The 20,851-nt window shown below is 42.9% G+C and overlaps 1 protein-coding gene across 1 annotated transcript in view; it reads left to right on the plus strand.

The window, feature by feature from the left end:
* NLRC5 (NLR family CARD domain containing 5) overlaps window positions 1-19,704 on the plus strand; it is a 95,335-nt gene extending 75,631 nt beyond the window's left edge. The window contains exons 39-46 of the mRNA XM_075281856.1: window positions 570-653; window positions 1,227-1,310; window positions 7,947-8,030; window positions 9,397-9,480; window positions 15,931-16,014; window positions 16,912-16,995; window positions 17,931-18,014; window positions 19,389-19,704. Coding sequence (XP_075137957.1) covers window positions 570-653; window positions 1,227-1,310; window positions 7,947-8,030; window positions 9,397-9,480; window positions 15,931-16,014; window positions 16,912-16,995; window positions 17,931-18,014; window positions 19,389-19,461 — 661 coding nt within the window. The 3' untranslated portion in view covers window positions 19,462-19,704. The remainder of the gene's footprint in view (window positions 1-569; window positions 654-1,226; window positions 1,311-7,946; window positions 8,031-9,396; window positions 9,481-15,930; window positions 16,015-16,911; window positions 16,996-17,930; window positions 18,015-19,388) is intronic.
* Window positions 19,705-20,851: the final 1,147 nt, after the last annotated feature.

Genomic DNA, 20,851 nt, shown 5'->3' on the forward strand with positions numbered 1-20,851 from the left:
AACCTTTTCCCGTACTACTTGTTTTCAAACATTGTACCTTCGCATGATAACCCATCATATATAGTAGCTCACATTGGCATCTAAGCCGCACTCACAGTGTTTTGTCCTTTGCACCAATGCCGGCAAGACTACCCTTTTCGGACAACTTAATTTTATTTCATAAAGCATGTGAATCTGGACCAAAATGTAATGCATTTTATACAAAAATGTGGCTGCTTTCTACCTGAAACACCTCTCTAAAGTTCCTGCCATTAGGTTTCTCCCTACTAGCTAATTTGCAGTTCACTCCCTGTTGCTAGTCAAGGTCCGTCCATAGATACACTAGATAAGCAAGACATCTTCAAAAGCATTATTTATCCCTTTTCCACCTACAGCCATATTTTAAAGTGACAAGTGATTTTGCAGGCTTCTGTGTTTCCATTTCTACCTTCCTATCGGTGCCCTAGTTACACTTAGTGCCCTAGTCATACAAATGGTAGGAATAGGCGTATTGCCAATTCTGCTCTATTTTCGAGTATCTCTTAATGCCGGACTGAGGTTTGTTGTAACCAGTGAATTATATTTTGCAGATTCTCACAGTGTAATATCAGCTCGGCGGGTGGACTAAAGCTAGCAGAAGCCCTAAGACAGTGCCCACTTGTGGAAGATATTGAGTGAGTCACCTACAGATATCCTGTATTTTAATAAATAAAGAAAAGTGTCCTTTTGCAATATTTTGGTCGGTAAAACTTTTCAACTAAAGGGAATAGTAGTTTTTATTGTTATGGATTGGGAATGAACATAATGTAGCATTGTTTAGGGGGAAATGATTCTTAGTTACCCTTAACATCACATCAGGACAAACTCTTTACCAAAGAGGTTTCTGTTGAAGATCGACTGTCAAAAAGCTTAAGCTTTTGACAATCTGTAATTGTAGCGGGTTGTAGAGGATTCTGGAAACATCTGGTATCACATAGAACATATTGTAATGAAATGGTGACCGTTATACACAGTCAGTACAGGTGCTATATACTGTATGTTATAACCTGGAGGAACCAGGCCAGGAGAACATCTGAGATCGAAATCACTTCAAGATTCTCCTACAGATTTACAATTATCAATTTTTGGTTCAATATTTTTTGTTGAAAGTGCCTATTAGCATAGACCAGGAGATTATTATATGGATACAGTATTTTTGTATCACTTGTGTATGACATAACTACAATGTATTGCATGTTTTTTTTCAGTTTGTCAGGAAATCATTTTGAAAACAAAGCCACGTGTCCTTTAGTCTCTGCTTTGTCCCAATTGCAGCACTTAAAGGTTCTACAGTAAGTAAAAATAATTTGTACAATTTCTACTGTATATCAGATGAATTGAGACTTTTAGGCCGGGGCCGCACATGGTATTTCACAGTCCCTGTAAAGTGGCTGGGATTCTAGTGAATCCCATTCACACATTGCAAAGAAATACGCACAGCAGAAATGCAGCGATTTCCAAAACCGTTACGGTTTTGGAAATTGTAGTATATCAGTTATACCTATGGAAATGCTGGCAGTTTTCCTATAGGTATAATAGAAGCAGAAAGTCCTCAGAGTGATAAGCGCTGTTGCGATATGTTTCCAGCACGTTTTTTCCTGCATCGCTTTTTTGCTGCGGCTCACTACGTGGAGCCTTGCCTTAGAGTAACTTGTCACATATTATAGTAGTGGGTTATTAAGGTAGTACTTGCATTATAGGCTATGAACACCTTGGTGATATTTTTAATGTGTTGCAATGTACTCATGTTAGTCTAATAAAACTTTCTTCCAATAGGTCTTTATTAAAAATATACAGAGTTTGTATTCTGCAGCCTGCATGTTTTACATACATTGATGGCTACTCAGTCCTCTTTTCATGGAAATCCATTAGGGGCTGTCTGATGGCTCAGGCTGAAGCTCTTTTATCTGTTCTTCTGAGGGCTAATAAATAGAGATGAGCGAACAGTGAAATGTTCGAAGTTCGATTCGAGTAGCTGCTCAATACTTGACTGTTCGATCGAACATTGAACCCCATTATAGTCTATGGGGAATAAATACTCATTTAGGGGGAAACCACTATTCGACTCAGGAGGGTCACCACGTCCAATATGAAACCCCAGGAAATGACGCCAACACCCTCGAATGCAACTGGGACAGCAGGGGAAGCATGCCTGGGGGCATCTAACATGCCCAAGTCACTGTATTATGTCGGGATCCCTGTCAGCTTGCGATATGCGGGAGCTGACTTTTCCCCATAGGAATGCATTCACCAGCGTTGATTGGCCGAATGCCATACAGAGTACAGCATTCTGCCAATGAACGCTGGTTTTGCCGGAGGCTCATCTGTGAGGAGGCGGAGTCTAAGATTGGACTAGAATGGAGACGGCTGTGGACCGATCTTGGACTCTGCCTCCTCTGGCAGAACCAATGTTGATTGGCCGAATGCTGTACTCTGTATGGCATTCACCAATCAACGCTGGTCAGTGCATTCCTATGCCGAGATGTAGCAGTGCTGGCCGTGCGCTCAGCTCGACTACTCTGGAGATGAGCCGAGACGAGCGCACGGCCAGCACTGCTACACCGGAGATGTATCAGTGCTGGCTGTGCGCTCAGCTCGGCTACTCCGGAAATGCAGCCAAACTGAGTGCACGGTCAACACTGCTACACCGGATAACCGCTGAACCTTGCTGCACACTCAAGCCACTACTGACTTTGGCTCAAAAAAAAAAAAAAAACGCAGCAAAATCTACAACAAAAAACACTGTATTTCCACAACATGGTGCCTTAGCTTAAAGGTTATAGATTCAATTAGGGTCATTTTTATTATTTTAGCCAAAATATCTTTTTTTCCTAAACATTAAAAATGTTGCTTCCATATGTCTTCTGCAGCCTGCTTATTTTCACCTACATTGTTGGCTGCTTTGCCTTGATCAATAATAAAAACTGGTCAGAGAAGCTGTCTGATGCCTCAGCCTGTAGCCATAAGCTACAAGAATTCAGCCTAAATAATGGTTTATTAGTAGAGATGAGTGAACAGCGTTCGATTGAGAACATGTTCGATCGGATATCAGGCTGATTCCCTTTGACATAAATACTGGGCCTCTAATGCCCCCTAATAGCCCTTGTATAAATGACCCCCTTATGATCACAATGTCCCTTATATAAATGACCTTCCCATCATCCTAATGCCGCCTAATTAATCCTCCCTTATAGTTAGAATTGCCTCCTTATTCTATTAATACACCCACAACAACAAAAAAATATACTCACCTACCTGCAATCCTGATGAATGGAGCTGATGCTGACCCACGCTCAGTGGCGTAACTACCGCCGTAGCAGCAGAGGCAGCTTCCACAGGGCCCAGGACATTAGGGGCCGCTACCACTGCATTTTTTAAAAAAATTTTTTTAAATAGGCTGTCTTTTCGGACCCCCGAGTATAACGATTGGAGGCCGGGGAGAGGTAAGATAACATAAAAGACTGTGTTACTTACCTCTCCAGGCAGGCTTCAGCCTACTTGCGTGACGTCATATGACCTGCAACGAAGGGCCCCGGTCACATGAAGTCCCGTAAGATGGCCGACAGCGACGGAGAATGCAGGGTAGTCGGGAGATAGGTAAGTAACAGTAATTTGTTGTTTGTATCCCTCTGGTTCTCCGATTATTATACTCTGGGGTCTGAAAAGACCCCAGAGTATAATAATTGTTCATGGGTGTCCACAATGGGACATAATACTGTGTACTGGGGCCAGTATGGGGACATAATACTGTGTACTGGAGCCACTATGGGGACATAATACTGTGTACTGGTGCCACTATGGGGACATAATACTGTGTGCAGGGGCCAGTATGGGGACATAATACTGTGTACTGGTGCCACTATGGGGACATAATACTGTGTGCAGGGGCCAGTATGGGGACATAATACTGTGTACTGGTGCCACTATGGGGACATAATACTGTGTACTGGGGCCAGTATGGGGACATAATACTGTGTACTGGTGCCACTATGGGGACATAATACTGTGTACTGGGGCCAGTATGGGGACATAATACTGTGTACTGGTGCCACTATGGGGACATAATACTGTGTACTGGGGCCAGTATGGGGACATAATACTGTGTACTGGTGCCACTATGGGGACATAATACTGTGTACTGGGGCCAGTATGGGGACATAATACTGTGTACTGGTGCCACTATGGGGACATAATACTGTGTACTGGGGCCAGTATGGGGACATAATACTGTGTACTGGTGCCACTATGGGGACATAATACTGTGTACTGGGGCCAGTATGGGGACATAATACTGTGTACTGGTGCCACTATGGGGACATAATACTGTGTACTGGGGCCAGTATGGGGACACAATACTGTGTACTGGGGCCACTATGGGGACATAATACTGTGTGCAGGGGCCAGTATGGGGACATAATACTGTGTACTGGTGCCACTATGGGGACATAATACTGTGTACTGGGGCCACTATGGGGACATAATACTGTGTACTGGGGCCACTATGGGGACACAATACTGTGTACTGGGGCCAGTATGGGGACATAATACTGTGTACTGGGGCCACTATGGGGACATAATACTGTGTGCATTGGCCAATATAGGATATTATAGTGTGCGCAGAAATGCGCACGGGGGGGGGGGGGGGGGCGGCGTTAGGGGTCAGTTGGTCGAGGTATTCAGCTTCGGTCCAGGCGGGGGGCATGTCAGAAGTTCGGCATTCATAGTTACGCCACTGCCCACTCTCTATGTGCAGGGTCCACACCTAGCTTCTCGGCACAGTAGGTGCAATGCTATGATGTCATCGCACCCGCCTGTGCCAAGAGCAGACGTGTTCTATCTGGCCTTGGTGTCTTGTAAACCTCAGGCCTGAAGTGGCTGGCAGTTTACAAGACAGTTAATGCAGGATAGGCTTTAACTAGATTGCTGACTGCAGACATGTATTAATGGTGGCCCAGGGGAGGGCCCCACAGAGTCAGTGGGCCCAGGGCAGCCGCCCCCTCTGCCCCCATGCTAGCTATGCTTCTGCCTATAGGGAAACATTGGCCCAGATTTACTAACAGTTAAAAAATGTCAGATCATCAAAGTGGATAATGCTGGATTATAAATCTTATGTATCTTTAGACTATCTTGTCTATGTTTATACCATCTTTTAGGTGGCTTACATTGACCCATAATCTTCTCATGCTATTTTGGCGCATCTTATGTGCATTATGTCACATTTAAGCCAAGCCCTCTTTTTTGAGAACCCACACCCACACGTCTAACATGTAAAGATATTTTATCCTAAAGAAGATGTGTCAAGATTTACCAAAGATGCACCACATTGAGCTGAAGATGCGGCATGTACACGGCAGTGTCTAGTTGTGATCACAATAGTAAGCCTAGCCCTTTGAGTTCATGATGTCCAGACTTCTGACAACTTGGCAGGAGACTCTGTGACTTTGTATTTCCACAGTCATGTAAATTGTTAATAGAACAGAGTCCAAAAGGGAGAAAAGGGAATTGAGTTTTCTTCGCATCTATCTATAGAGTTATTTGCATCTGGTACCTAAATGTTCTTCATTTGTGCGCTGCTGTATCAAGAATCGACACACGCTCTTAGTGTTAATGTGAAATACATTGCTGCCACAAAAAGTGACATGATTGTCATAAATGAGGAATTATCGACATTCCAGGCTTTGCATATAATGCTGCCATTCATTCCGCAGTCACAACTTAGCGCTGGTTATTATTACGAATAGTTCAGCTCTAGAAGGGGTCTCGGTGACCCCTGGCGTACGATGGTGGTACTAGGTGCTGCCGCACAATTGTTTATGTAACCCACACACTTCCTATCGGCTTGCCTATGTCAGCTGCTGTTTATTTCATGGGCTTGTAGTCCTGGGGCATCTGATGACATCACCAGTGAGGCGTATACACAGGCACTGACAGGTTGCTATAGCAACTTCCTTTTTAGCAGCAAGTGAAAAGAACATTTTATTTTGTTAGCTGTGCATGCCAGAGCTAATATCCTGTGTGCTGACCTATGTTATTGCCAAGCGCAGCCTGCACCCAGCACCAGGCTTCTGTCATTGTGGCTTAAATCGTTCTCAGAGAATAATGCCGCACAACACTGCATTCATGTGGATCGTACACAGTGAACTTATGTGCTTATAAAGCATGGCGTACTCGATTAACGCTACTGAATTAGCTGCAATAATTCTGTTTAAGGGGTCTCTGTGCTAAGACATTGCAGTACATTTACCTGCAGTCCTAGGGCAACATTACTTCTGTATCTTACAAAACATCTTCTACATACGTGAGCACACAAAGTGATGTATCATAGGGCATGTGCCCATGTCAGAAGAAACGGTATTTACTGTATTACAATGTGTTTAGTTTGTATATTAGGCTGGTGTGTTTGTATACCCTGTGTTTATTATCGGGTTATCCGGCTTTTAAAGCAGAAGTGGACACATATGGGCAATAAACAATGCGGTCACGGATGTCTAAGACCTTTATGGGAAGCAAATGTCTGGAGCACAAACAATGCACATGTGTACGAATACTACTGTCTAGTCTCCTGGCAATGGAACGGCGCAGCAGGAGGTGCTATTGACCCACAGAAAGAGAAGGCACTATGGATGCCCGCCGCACATTGTGCTAGGCATGAACTCTCCATAAAGGTCAATTATCCCGTCACTTGGAGTATTTTTACTTTTTATGCCTGATGGTTATCTGACCCTGTCTGGGAAATAGGATGGAGCTGAGACAACAGCACACGAATCTAAATGTACATGTATCACATCGATCATGAAAACAATCATATAAATAATCTGCAGGCTAAGACTTTATCTAAACTGTTACCCTACTACAGTTTCACCTGCACCATAGACATGATGATCAGAGAATTTATTATGTAATGGTAAAAGGATGAGTATTTATGACAGACGTGTTTGTATATGCATGTCCAATGTATGAATAAAATTGGTGCTTTAGACTAGTCCATCAAGGGGTTGTCCTACAAACTCTACAGGATAGATAATACATATGTGATCGTTGGGGTACCAAGTCCCCATCTCACTTCCTTGCTTGACATGCATTTAAATGGAGTGGTGGTCATGCATGGGGGCTGTCACTTCATTCTACAGTAGGTCTATTGGGCCACTGGGTTATTTTCATCGGTCCCATTGACATTGACTGCCCCCTGCAGTCACCCCTTACAATTGACTTGATGCCCCTGGTTCCTCCTTCCTACACAAGTGGGAGTGACTAATACAATATTATATACTATATACATTACTATTCTACCCCCAGAACAGAGGATTTTAACAGTGCCTTATTGTGTGCAGTGGTGGGAGTCATTTCCTGGTTCTGTTATCTTCACAGGGACCAAAAAGCCCTTTGCCACTGTCCTAGATGTTTTGGGGTTCTAGTGCTTTAGGTTTTTGCAAAAAATTGGAAAAAATTAAAAAATATACATGAAAAAAAATAGACTATGACCGTATACTACTGGCATTCATGGTGTAGAATAGGCTCAGGTAACTTTTGCCTTGTCAGTTGCCTTTAGGACTACAAGTATCAGCATACACTGTCGGACTTGCAAGGGAAGCTGGGACAGTCAAGGGTTACTTGGATCTGGTGTATTATGTTCCAGTACTACTTTATGAATGGAGTATTTGTGCTTAGAAGATGTGTGGGTGTAAAATGGAAATGTAATGGATAAATTAAAATTTGTATGTAGTACACTTATGGTGTTTATGTGAGTACATAATGTTGGCTCACAGTGTGTATTATGGCGCATGTTACATGTTTGCTTAACAATTGGAGGCAGGTCTCGAGGTCTGTTTTGCAGCAAGATGTGTTTCTTTGTACAGAAATGTTTTTCTATGATAATAAAATATGATGACATCTAATTTCCACCATTATATGACAATGTGTTTATACAGTCTGCGCTCCTGTGGTTTCGGAGTGAAATTTGAGAGTGCACTTATGGAAGCTTTGGGCTCGTGTCAACAAATGGAAGACATCAGGTAAATGCAACAAATGTTTTTTTCATTCTGTATTTTCTAATATATAATTTAGCAATCTGATCAGAACAAATTGCTACGAGCTACAAAAGATATAAGAATATGTACCTCTTATAAGATATTAGGAAAGTCTACCTCTTATAAGATATTGGAGCATTTACCTCTTATACGATATTAGGAACATCTACCTCTTATAAGATATTGGAGCATCTACCTCTTATAAGATATTTGGAACATCTACCTCTTATAAGACATTGGAGCATCTACCTCTTTTAAGATATTAGGAACAGCGACTTCTTATAAGATATTATGAGCATCTACCTCTTATAAGATATTTGGAATATTTACCTCTTATAAGATATTGGGGCATCTACCTCTTGTGAGATATCAGGAACATCTACCTATTATAAGATATTAAGAATATTTACCTCTTACCATCATGCTATATATTACTAGCTCTTTAACTGTAAGGGTTGGTACACCACATACTGCACTTTCCCACTAAATCAAATCTGGCACGCATACTTTACCCTCTGACCACTAGTACAGTGCACATATGGGCTGTGACTCAGCTTACCCAAACAATATTGAGCAAAATCACAGCACACCTTTGTTGTTTTATAAGTTTTGTGTTTTTTTATTGAATAGGTCGTTAATATCAGATGGGTAGGTGTTGTCTGGCGGCTGCATTGGTCAGCTGTAGGGGACTGCATCTGGCGCCTACAGCATACACAACACAGGGCCAAAATCAGTGGTAGTGAATGGGCACTGGTACTGCAGCTCAGTTCCCATTGAAGTTAGTGAGAGCTGACCTGCAGTACTAGCACTCATCGACCTCATACAGCTCCCCCTACTGATCAGGAGCATAGTTAGGTACAAGGAGATCATATGCTGACTGCTGGAGTGAAAAACGTGGGCATGCGGAATGCTAACAAGTCTTTCTGTCCTGACCTGGGTATTTAACTACAAGGCTAGAGGAGTCAAATGTATGCCTCAGGTGAAGAAAGTCTGTCAAATGAGAAACTAGATCCTTGTGCAACTGCTACACTTTTCTCTTGTACTTTTGCCAGGTTCACACTAGTGTTCGGGTGAATCCACCCGAGATTCTGCCTTCAGTATAAAATTGGTGGAAACTGGGCCAACACCTGGTGGACCCCATTTTAGCTTATGGGGTCTGCTGGTAACCACTGTTTTAGGTGGACAGGGTTTCCTTCTCTTGGGTCCTGAAGGTCCTGAAGTGCTAGTGTGAACCCAGCCTTATGTGAATACATTTCCTCCTATGCTTTTTAGGTAACATTTGTGATGTGTGTATTGTATTTGTACTGTATTTTAATATGTATTTGCATTAATATTAATATGTTTTGCACAGTTTATCAGAAAACCCATTTACGGAGCAGTGCTTACTGAAACTTGCAGAACAATTTCCACATTTAAGATTGCTAAAAAAACTTGAGTAAGTACACAGTCTTTTGAAATACTAGTTGCTGACTTGGTTCTTGAAGTCTCACTGATATACATTCTCTGTCACACCTTTACTTTACAAGATCCTATGGAGACAAACCATACAGTATGATTTTATGCTCATCTTCATAGACTGGATATCAAAGATGAGCTTTCTATAGCAGCCAATCAGTCTGGATTTTATTGGGAACTGCTGATGTAAAGTAGATGTGCCCTCCTGACAGTCCCATGTCTCTTATATGGACTGCTTTAAAAGGAACATCTTACACATTAGACCAAGGTTGGAGTTGTCTGGTACACATAATAACAGTGCAAGAAGTCTTGCAGCCATTCAGTGTTTGGAATGGGAATCCTTGGGTCCACTAGAGAAAATAGTTCTAGGGACCACCGTACATCTGTAAGGTGGTATGGACACACACCCTAACTAGTTAGCTGTTCTTTCCTCAGTTGGCACAATAGTTGTATAGATATAGTGGAGGGACTCAACTGAACCTGCGGGTTGATTGATGCATGTCCTTGGGGCAGTGTGACATGACTTGGTTTACTCTAGCCATTGTTACTCAGGTAGTATTGTATGTTGTACTGTGTTCATATATGACGTGTACTGGTTTAATATGTTTATTGGTATGTGGACTGGTGCTGGTCATTCCACTACTTTGGTAAGTTTCTAGACGATTGAACAAAATATGCAGGACAGAGTTGCATCTTGGGGGAAGTTGTTTGTTACTGTACTATCATGCCACCCACTGACATAAATAATTACCCAGAATACCCATAGCGGGAAGGAGCATGCTATTTAGGGCCTGTTCCTGCGCTGTGGGGAGGAGGTGGAGTTGGTGTAGCAGTCAGAAGAGGGCTGCTTGGAAGGCAGTATACATGGCACCTGGTTCCAGAGAACTACTGTAACTGGTTCCTGGAACCAGACCATAGGCCAGATTCTCTTTGAACATTGGCCAGACAGATGGTACATTGGCTAGTAAATAGTGCAGCCCAGGGTGAGGCTCACATTGCGCTCCATCCCAACTGGCATGTGTGGCCAAACTGTGGTGTGCACCAGTTACACAACTATGCAGCGCATATGCAAGTCCACTAAAATTCATTGTAATCGTTGTCATTACTTCATACAGAAGACATATTATTATTGAGGGATAATAAAGTATTATTTGTGAGTTAATTCATGAAAAACCGATCCATTCCCTCGATTACGGGGGCGTCAGGTGGTAGCCTAACGGACCCACATCATATAGCGGAGGAGTTTGCACGGTTTTACCGTCAACTCTACAATCTCTCCCCCCCTTCCCTTTCCGGCCTCCTCTGTCCCCTCCCCTCTCCCCGCCATCCGAAAATATCTGGAGGCTTCAGGTCTCCCCAGGTTTCCTGATGATGTTCTGGCCGCGCTCGATCTTCCCATAATTGGAGAGGAAATTGTGTAGGCTCTCCATATGATGCAACCTAGCAAGGCCCCTGGACCTGACGACTTACCTGCTTCTTATTATAAGAAGTATTTGTCCATTCTCCTGGGCCCCCTGGCACGTGCCCTGAATTCCCTGTCGGCGGGTGGCTTCCTCCCCCAGATTTGACCAGAGCTCATATTGCCGTCATCCATAAGGAGGGGAAGGACCCTGTGCTCTGTGCCAGCTATAGGCCCATCTCCCTCTTTAATGTTGACCTAAAGTTTTTTTCTAAAGTCCTGGCTACCAGACTGGCCCCTCTCCTCCCTGACCTGGTGCATTCCGATCAAGTTGGTTTTATCCCCACTTGAGAAGCCAGGGACAACACCGTGAAAGTTATCCATTCCATTCATTATGCCCGCTCTCGTAACCTCCCACTCTGTCTTCTTTCCATGGATGCTGAGAAGGCATTCGACTGGGTTGTTTGGCCTTTCTTGTTTGCAGTGTGGGACCATATTGGCTTGGGCCCTACTATGCGTGCCTGGATCTCTTCCCTTTATTCCAATCTGTCGGCATCCACCAGAGTCAACGGGATTCTGTCATCCCCCTTCCCGATAGGGAACGGCACACATCAGGACTGCCATCTCTCTCCCCTTATATTTGTTTTGACCCTGGAGCCCTTGCTTCATAGGATTAGGGCCAATCCCGGGCTTTGTAATGAGGGGTATGCAACTCAAGATCGCCACTTATGCGGACGATCTCCTCTTCTTTTTGCTGGACCCCTCCTCTTCTCTCCCTGCCTTGATGTTCGATCTTCAGGAGTTCTATCATCTCACCAACTTTAAAATTAATTACCAAAAGTCGGAGACACTTAACATCTCTCTCCTAGGCGGACTCCAGTCCTCCCTTGAGTCCGCTTTCCCCTTCAAATCGTCTAGCTCGGTCATTCGTTACTTGGGAGTCTGGACTTCGGGGGATCTTGGTGACCTCTATTCTAAGAACTACCTCTCCCTGCTTCGGGTTATCCGAACGGACCTGAAGAGGTGGCCTAGGGACATGAACACTTGGTTTGGCCACTATGCTATCTATAAGATGATCGTTATGCCTCGTTTTCCTTACTTGCTCCAAACCCTGCCAATACATGTCCCTCCCATCTTTTTCAGGGTTACTGTACAGTAACCTCCTGAACTTCGTGTGGCAGGGTAATCTTGCCAGACTGGCCCACTTGATCCTCACTCTACCGAAGCAGTGTGTGTGTGTGTGTGTGGGGGGGGGGGGGGTAGCTGGGTCTCCCTGATCCTTGCAGGTATTATGAGGCTTCGGTATTACAGAGAGTGTTAGATTGGTGCCACCACTCCTCCTTCAAACAGTGGATATTGCTGGAGGGCTCATTTTCGGGCCCCCCCTCCATCTGCTCCCCTGGCTTGACTCTATCCCCACCCCCTCCCTGTGGATGCACTCTATTAATGGTCCCACTTTGAGGGTATGCAAATCGCTTTTTTGCAAAGAGCAGATCTCCCCCTCCCCTTCCCCCATGTTCCTGGTTTTAGGTAATCCCACCTTCCCCGGCAAGCCTCTCCCCAGGGCCATTCCAGCAATGGCATGAAGCAGGCAGGTTGAGGGCTATGGCGACCTACTTGCTGACCCTGACCTCCCCCAATAGGCCATTGGCGGGTGTTGCAGCTCTCCCACTATCTTTCCTCGCTGCCTTGTTATGATAGACCTCTCACGAGCTTTGAGAAGGCATGTTTTGGTTCCAGCTTACTCAAACACTCTCTTTTGGATTTTTACTTGCTCCTGGTCTCCCCTCCTCTGGGCCACAGACCTCTCTTCCTCTCTAAATGGGAGTTGGACTTGGATCTTTCCTTCTCCGACTTGCAATGTGCCAGGATTCTTGAGTTTGCCCACAAGAGTTCGGTGGCTACAGGCGGGCTACAAGATTCTGACTAGGTGGTACCAAGTTCCATCTAAGCTCCACAGGCTATTCCCGTTCTCCTGTTCTTTCTGTTGGCGCTGTGGCACGGAGGAGGGAACACTGTTGCACATATGCCATATGCTTCTCTATGCCATTGGATTTGTAAAGTTGAGGACATTCAGAACATGAAGGGTGGATTCTCTTCCAGGGTTCACAATTATACAGAGATGTGATGGGCTGAGGCCTTGTGGGGGGCCTTGCTCCCCATTTTTGGGGTTCGGAGTTGCTCACTCTCTCTCCTTTCCCCCCCTCTTTTTTTTTTCCTCGTCTTCTTTGTCTCTCTCCTCTTTCATTCCTTTTCCCTACTCTCCTCCCTCTTCCCCCTGGTTCTGTTTTGCCCTGGGTCCCCCTTGGGCTTACCAACACTTGACTCTATTTGTTTGGACCTGTTTCGTGGTTATTTGTTTTGCCTTGTTTTGCTTCTGGTACCCGGATTTGTGACTGGGCCATTTGCCGTACTGATTTTTGTTGTTTAATTTGTTTATTTCGTTATAAATAAAGAATTTAAAAAAAAAAAGAAAAAAGAAAAACCGACCCAGGATGCTAAATAATTTTTAAATGGGGTTATTTTCTTCTGTAGTTGACTGGGGTGACTGTAGGATCTTCAGATACACTGTTGGATCAGTCTGTAGCCATTTTGCAGTTGCAGAAAGATTAAAGTGTCTTTTCTGTTGGAGCTGACTCTTCATAAAATGTCAGGGGCTGACATTTCATTTTTGTACAATTCCTGGTAGTGGGTAAAAGCTGAAAACTACCACATCTACACTCACCGGCCACTTTAATAGGTACACCTGTCCAACTGCTCGTTAACACTTAATTTCTAATCAGCCAATCACATGGCGGCAACTCAGTGCATTTAGGCATGTAGACATGGTCAAGACAATCTCCTGCAGTTCAAACCGAGCATCAGTATGGGGAAGAAAGGTGATTTGAGTGCCTTTGAACGTGGCATGGTTGTTGGTGCCAGAAGGGCTGGTCTGAGTATTTCAGAAACTGCTGATCTACTGGGATTTTCACGCACAACCATCTCTAGGGTTTACAGAGAATGGTCCGAAAAAGAAAAAACATCCAGTGAGCGGCAGTTCTGTGGGCGGAAATGCGTTGTTGATGCCAGAGGTCAGAGGAGAATGGCCAGACTGGTTCAAGCTGATAGAAAGGCAACAGTGACTCAAATAGTCACCCGTTACAACCAAGGTAGCCAGAAGAGCATCTCTGAACGCACAGTACGTCGAACTTTGAGGCAGATGGGCTACAGCAGCAGAAGACCACACCGGGTGCCACTCCTTTCAGCTAAGAACAGGAGACTGAGGCTACAATTTGCACAAGCTCATCGAAATTGGACAATTGAAGATTGGAAAAACGTTGCCTGGTCTGATGAGTCTCGATTTCTGCTGCGACATTCGGATGGTAGGGTCAGAATTTGGCGTCAACAACATGAAAGCATGGATCCATCCTGCCTTGTATCAACGGTTCAGGCTGGTGGTGGTGGTGTCATGGTGTGGGGAATATTTTCTTGGCACTCTTTGGGCCCCTTGGTACCAATTGAGCATCGTTGCAACGCCAAAGCCTACTTGAGTATTGTTGCTGACCATGTCCATCCCTTTATGACCACAATGTACCCAACATCTGATGGCTACTTTCAGCAGGATAATGCGCCATGTCATAAAGCTGGAATCATCTCAGACTGGTTTCTTGAACATGACAATGAGTTCACTGTACTCCAATGGCCTCCACAGTCACCAGATCTCAATCCAATAGAGCATCTTTGGGATGTGGTGGAACGGGAGATTCGCATCATGGATGTGCAGCCGACAAATCTGCGGCAACTGTGTGATGCCATCATGTCAATATGGACCAAAATCTCTGAGGAATGCTTCCAGCACCTTGTTCAATCTATGCCACGAAGAATTGAGGCAGTTCTGAAGGCAAAAGGGGGTCCAACCCGTTACTAGCATGGTGTACCTAATAAAGTGGCCGGTGAGTGTACATATTGTGCCAGCAACACATGCCCTGGAATAACCTGATGTTATATTGTGTGATCACTTGGGCCATATACAGACTTTAAAGTTTTTTATTTTTCCAAACATTGCTGTGAATTGTAGGAAAAATGGTGAATAACTTCTTACTACATTTGGTTTAGCCACATTAAAGGGGCTCTATCATTGGAAAAAGTAATTTTTAACTAATCACATCCTTGCATAGTCTTTAGAAAAGCTATTCCACACATACCTTTAGTATGTAAATTTTCTCAGTAGTTTTTGAATGACACTGTTTTTACTCATATGCTAATTAGCCTTCTCTGTGCACCCCTGGAAGTCTCTGTGTGCACTGTTTGCTGTGTATACAGCACAGGCTGCTGCTACTGCTGCTGACTCCTCCTCCCACACAACACACAGCAGGGAGAGGAGAGCTGGTGACAATTTCCTGTGCACCGAGGAGCCTAATTAGCATGTGAATAAAAGCTGACTTATTCAGAAACTACTGAAGCAATTTACATACTAAAGGTAGGTGTGGAATAGACTTTCTAAAGCCTATGCAAGTATGTGATTAGTTTAAAAAGTCTTTTCCCAATGATAGAGCCCATTTAAGGACAATGGTTTGTAAGTATACAGGTATAGAAAGAGGGACCGAACATGTGATGTGCTGGAGAGATCTTAGCAAAGTTTTAGGTGCCATAGTGCATCGATAGGAATCAGTCACCTTAACAATATAACAGATCTCTCCCATTACAATCCCACCTCCTATAGTGCCTCCATTATACAACAGAACACAGTACCCCTATAACATTAAAAGCCTGAAAGAGTACCCTCACAAAATAGGAAACCTGTAGTAGCAGTGGGGGCGAAAAGAATCAAGGCCAGCAGCATCACATTGAGAACATTTAGACCTGTGGCATACACCCCTTACATATACCTCAGGTTGTGGAATTCTCTTCTGTAGTATATTACCCCATTAGGTAAAGACTGACATCATCTCCAGTCCAACAGTTCTGCTTCTACGATAAAACATGCTTCACTAACCCTGGTTTGTATGCATTGCTGAATTCACTTTAACCCCTTCATCTGTGTTTCCACAGCCTAAAATTATGTGGAGTATCTGACAGTGTTTGCAAATCTCTGGCAGAAGTGCTCGGATGCTGTCAGAACCTGGAAGAAATCATGTAAGTATGCAAAATGTGTAGAGAATAGAACAACTTGTGCATACAAAACACACGTAGATATGAAAATCATCTAAATAAACAGGTTGTAGGAAAGACGTGAGCTTGTGAGACAATTCCAATAAGCCTTGTAGCAGAACTTTTGTCTGTTTAATGTGCTAAATTCTAGTCTGGTTTTATATAATGTTACTTAATACTATAGTACTGGATGGTCATTACTATAACTGAGAGGAAAGTCATATAGAAAAACTGCATATTATACATAGTGTAACTATTACTTGGCTCCCTTGTTATGATATTGCATCTTTTTCTCATATGATTGGCAAATGGGCACGAGCTGATGTCATATGGGCAGTCTTCACTGTATAGGTCAGCTGGTGTATGGATACGTATAGAGACATACGTATAGGTACTTGAATTGAAAATGAATTAGATCATTTGCTAGAGCTCATCCACATGACTGTACTTGTATGGAACATGTGGTCAAAATATTTGGGGGCTTGATGGAGTTTTATGGGAAGGAAAGGGTAGACACTATTCATTTAGGGAGATTTGTCAGTGCTAAGACGGACAGGTAAGAGACAACTACTATTGGCGCCGAAACGGCGGTGACATTTATTGCCAACTACGTTTTCCTGAAACTAAGGAACAACTTCAATGAATATAAAATGTTACTAAAATACAAGTAAATAAAAGGACTACAGTCCACTCTTGTGATTTTCTAGTCATACATTTTTTTAGAGTAAATCATTACCTTATGATCCCACAATGTCGTCTGTCCCCCTATTGGCAACACCCCCAACTATTTGTCACATATCCTCCCCTCTACCGTGTCACACTCAGAATATATTCAGATTTGGTAATATACATTGACTCCAATTAATGAAAATATTATTGTAGATTATCATGGAACCGAATTGGAGATGACGGATCGTGTGCTCTTTCTGCTTCTCTGAAACACATGAGAAGACTAAAGAAGTTGGAGTAGGTGGAACATTTAAGTACTGGATACACTTATGCCAGGGCCCCACGGGACGGAAACACCACTAAAATTGTGAAGTTTTACAGTACAAGCAAAGTGGATGGGATTCTAGAGAATCTCATGCCCACTTTGCAGTAAAAACCAGAATGGTTTTGAAAATCTCAGCTGGTCAATTATACTTACGGAAACGCTGGCGGTTTCCCCATAGTTATAATTGCAACAGAAAATCCACAGGGGAAAACTCTGTAAACTTTCTGTTTAAAGTGCTGCGGGAAGAACCGCGATGCTATCCCGCCGTATTTTCTTCCCCAGAAGCACTTTATTGCTGTGGGATGTCCTGTGGGGCCTTAGCCTTATGGTGTAGATTGATATTTCTAAGCTTTAGCTTTGCTTTGGCTAATGTTGGGTTGCATCATAGCAATGATAGTCTATAGGTCCGTTATAAAAAGAAAACAGAACACAGACATCGGTGTTTTTCACAGAGCCAGGGATATATAAAATATAAAAATGAAACAAAAAAAATTTGATCTGCTTTTTGTCTACATGAAAAGCGGATTAAACACACACAGCACAACACCTCACAAATCCACCAATGCGAATGTGTGAATAAGGCCTAAAACTGTGGTGGGAAATGCACCATGGACTATTATAAATCCAAGTGCTGTCCATTGTGCACTCAGACCAAATACACGACCTACTGATTTAGCCCTGAATGGGTCTGTTATTTCCATGAAGAAAGGGACGGTGATAAGTGACTGTCAAATACATATGGCTTCTCTTGTGAGGAATCAAAGGCTCCCACAGTATAAAATCAAACCCAATCCAGTTAGGGACACTGTGGGAAGTTTATTCATAGACATAGAATCATGATAAAAAAAATCTGTTCTGTACAAGGAGTAAACCCATCTGATATATCCCAATTATTCTTTTCTTAAAGTCTTGAGAAAAACCAGATCAGAGTGAAAGGTGCAGAAGCAATGGCCCAGGCTTTAAGTATCTGTCTATGGATAAAAAAGATAAGGTAAGTGAGAAATAGTAGATGAGTTAATAACTCTAAACCCAATGGAGAATGTACAGCAGTGGAGGTTTTAGCTTACATACCCTCCATCTTTATTCTCGCGAGTTTATCATGATAGCTGTTGGATGGACTATCAATCATTTATTTGCTTCTCCTTCTTCACTATTCCTTAAAGGGATTCTCCAGGATATTTTTATATTAGGCCTCATTCACATCTGCATCGGTAATCCGTTTGAGGGAGTCCGCATGGGGACGGACTACCGAACGGACTACCGAACGCATTTGCAAGCGGTGTGCAGTGAAAGCACACAGATACCCATAGACTATAATGGGGTCCGTGTGCTTGCCACGAGATCTCTGCAGGGAACATGTGGAGAGAAAAGTACTTCACTTCATTGGAAGAAAACAGATTAGCAGGACAGCACTTGGAGACAGCAGAGCACAGGGACAAGTGAGTATGGGTTTAAAAAAAAATAAATGATCCTGGTCAACCCCTTTAATGTTCTTGTTTATAATACAGTACATGTTCTTCTGTGCCCCTCTACACATCTGCTATTTGTAATACAGGACTATCTGGCCACGCTACAAAATATCTGTAGTAGGGTTTGCCACTTATGCATCTCCTCTCCTGGCTTTATCCTTCCATACTATATACACACTGCTACCTGACACTCTCTTCATCATACACTTTGCTCAAAAGGAAGTGTTGACTGTCTATTATGGGCACCTGCCAAAGAGAAAAGGTCTATTTCCTTGTGACAGGTACAAGTCCCTCAAGAATGTGTTAAATGGAACCAATGGGTTTGTGAGCTGCCGGCCCTGATTGAATGGCATGGGTGGTACGCGGATGTTATCCATGTGCTGCCCGTGCACTGGCTGGGCTTCCATAGCCCTAGTGGCATAACTGGAAATGGCAGGGTCCCAAGTCAAACATTTGCTGCATGAGGCGTTAGCCTTATACAGAGGTTTCTGCATTGTCATTGTGCACGGTGAAAGATCTCTGGTGTTCACTTCCAGCACGCTATGACAGGTTCCTGACATTCAATAAGTAATGTATATTTTGACCAAATGTCAATAAAATGTTCATGAAATGTTCATTACTCCTGGAGTTCCAGACGCCTTTCTGTGTCTCCAACAAGTGGGGCACCTTGTTATGTAGATTCGGAGATATCTGGCCGAGTTAGATACGGATTTGAGTGAAGAAGTTTAGTCAATACTGTTCACCATGTAGACCCATGATGATTCCTTATGTTGTAGATGTGGTGAGGCAAGGGTTAGCGCTAATGTCTTTATCCCGCTTCCATTATTGCTGTCATTGATTCCTTCTTAATTGTCAATAAGCACAATGTTGATTTAACATTCTTGTGTATTTTTCAGCTTGTGGGGCAATCTAGTAACAAAGGAGATGAAAGAAAAACTACACAAAGAAAATGCAAGGCTGGGGTTTTGAATAGACTTTAAAGGCTTTCAATGCATCTTCTAACACAAATAATGGAGCAACTTTGCAAATAGCCTTGATTCAAGAATCCAGATCCTACAGATCCTCCCATGTTACTTTCTTCCATCTGGCCCCTCTTCTACATTCTTGTAAATTAGCAACAAAAAGTGGTAGATAGAATGAAATAACACAGATCATACTATGGCGATTCATAGGGCTGCATGAGAGCTGAATACAAAACTTTAACTTTTTTAATGAAGTCTAAAGCTGGTCAGATAACTATCAGCCGAATATATATTCAGTCAACAGGTATCTTCCAAAGACGTGTACACTCAACATGTGTTTTGAATTGCAAATACTGAGAAGGCCGCTTATCTTCCCCTGCTTTGGATGAAGAGTTATAGGATGCCACCACACACAATAGATGGTCGCTTGAGTCCTCTGAAATCTGTGGGTTCAGCTCATATACATTTAATGTGTATAACCAGCCGACAAGTTGCTTCATTTCTGTAGTCAGTACAGTAGGCCTGCAGATCAAAGCACGTAATATATAATATGCCTGTTCACTTCAATTGATCATTGTGGAGTTACTGCTTGTTACGTGTGATTTTTTTTAAACTGTTGTTCACACACTTTTTGCCAAAAAGAACCCATTCCCTGCATTTGTCTTTTTTATTGGCTCCAGTATGGTAGAGAGCAGCTGAAAGTCAGTACCGTATAGCAAAGTGTGAACACAGCTTTATGATTTATTTTTTTAAAGTGATGTTTTAGCACAGTATTTATAATGGGCCTTATTAAAAAAAAAATTGTGTGATCAAATAATGGAAAGTGTGACCCATTACAGCTGGTCAAAATCTGTCAATGTGATGCGGTTACTAAGGACAAGTATTTGACTACACTAATTTTCATGAAGGAGGCCAATATGTTTACATGAAGTTTGTATTGATTTTTATAGGAACATGTGCACATTTATATAATGTAGATAGGAATGTTGATGGATCGGCAGCTATGAACCTTCAGGGTAATATGAACATGCACTTTTACTTGATATATAGCTTGATGATGATGTGGATAATACTGATTTACTGCAGGGTTGTAATGACACATTTAATCTTTTCAGCCATGTTGTAGGCAGACCTGATCCCTGGAATTGGCTGCTTTCTTGTGGTTGGTGATTCAGCCCATGAGGAACCTCAGTGATTTCTTGAATTTCTAGAGAATTAGGATGTATTCTATAAAGAAAATTTGCACTATCTGTCTGCACTATTTAGATTTTTGTTAAATTATTGCTTTACCAAGCTTATAGAGTCAGATTTGTCAAAGTGGTCAGATTATTATATGCCAGTAATTGCTTGCAACATTTCCATATTCCAGTTTGAGACACAAAACCAAACGCTCTTAA

This window comes from Leptodactylus fuscus, chromosome 7 (assembly GCF_031893055.1).
Source record: "Leptodactylus fuscus isolate aLepFus1 chromosome 7, aLepFus1.hap2, whole genome shotgun sequence".
In the NCBI taxonomy this organism is placed as follows: domain Eukaryota; kingdom Metazoa; phylum Chordata; class Amphibia; order Anura; family Leptodactylidae; genus Leptodactylus; species Leptodactylus fuscus.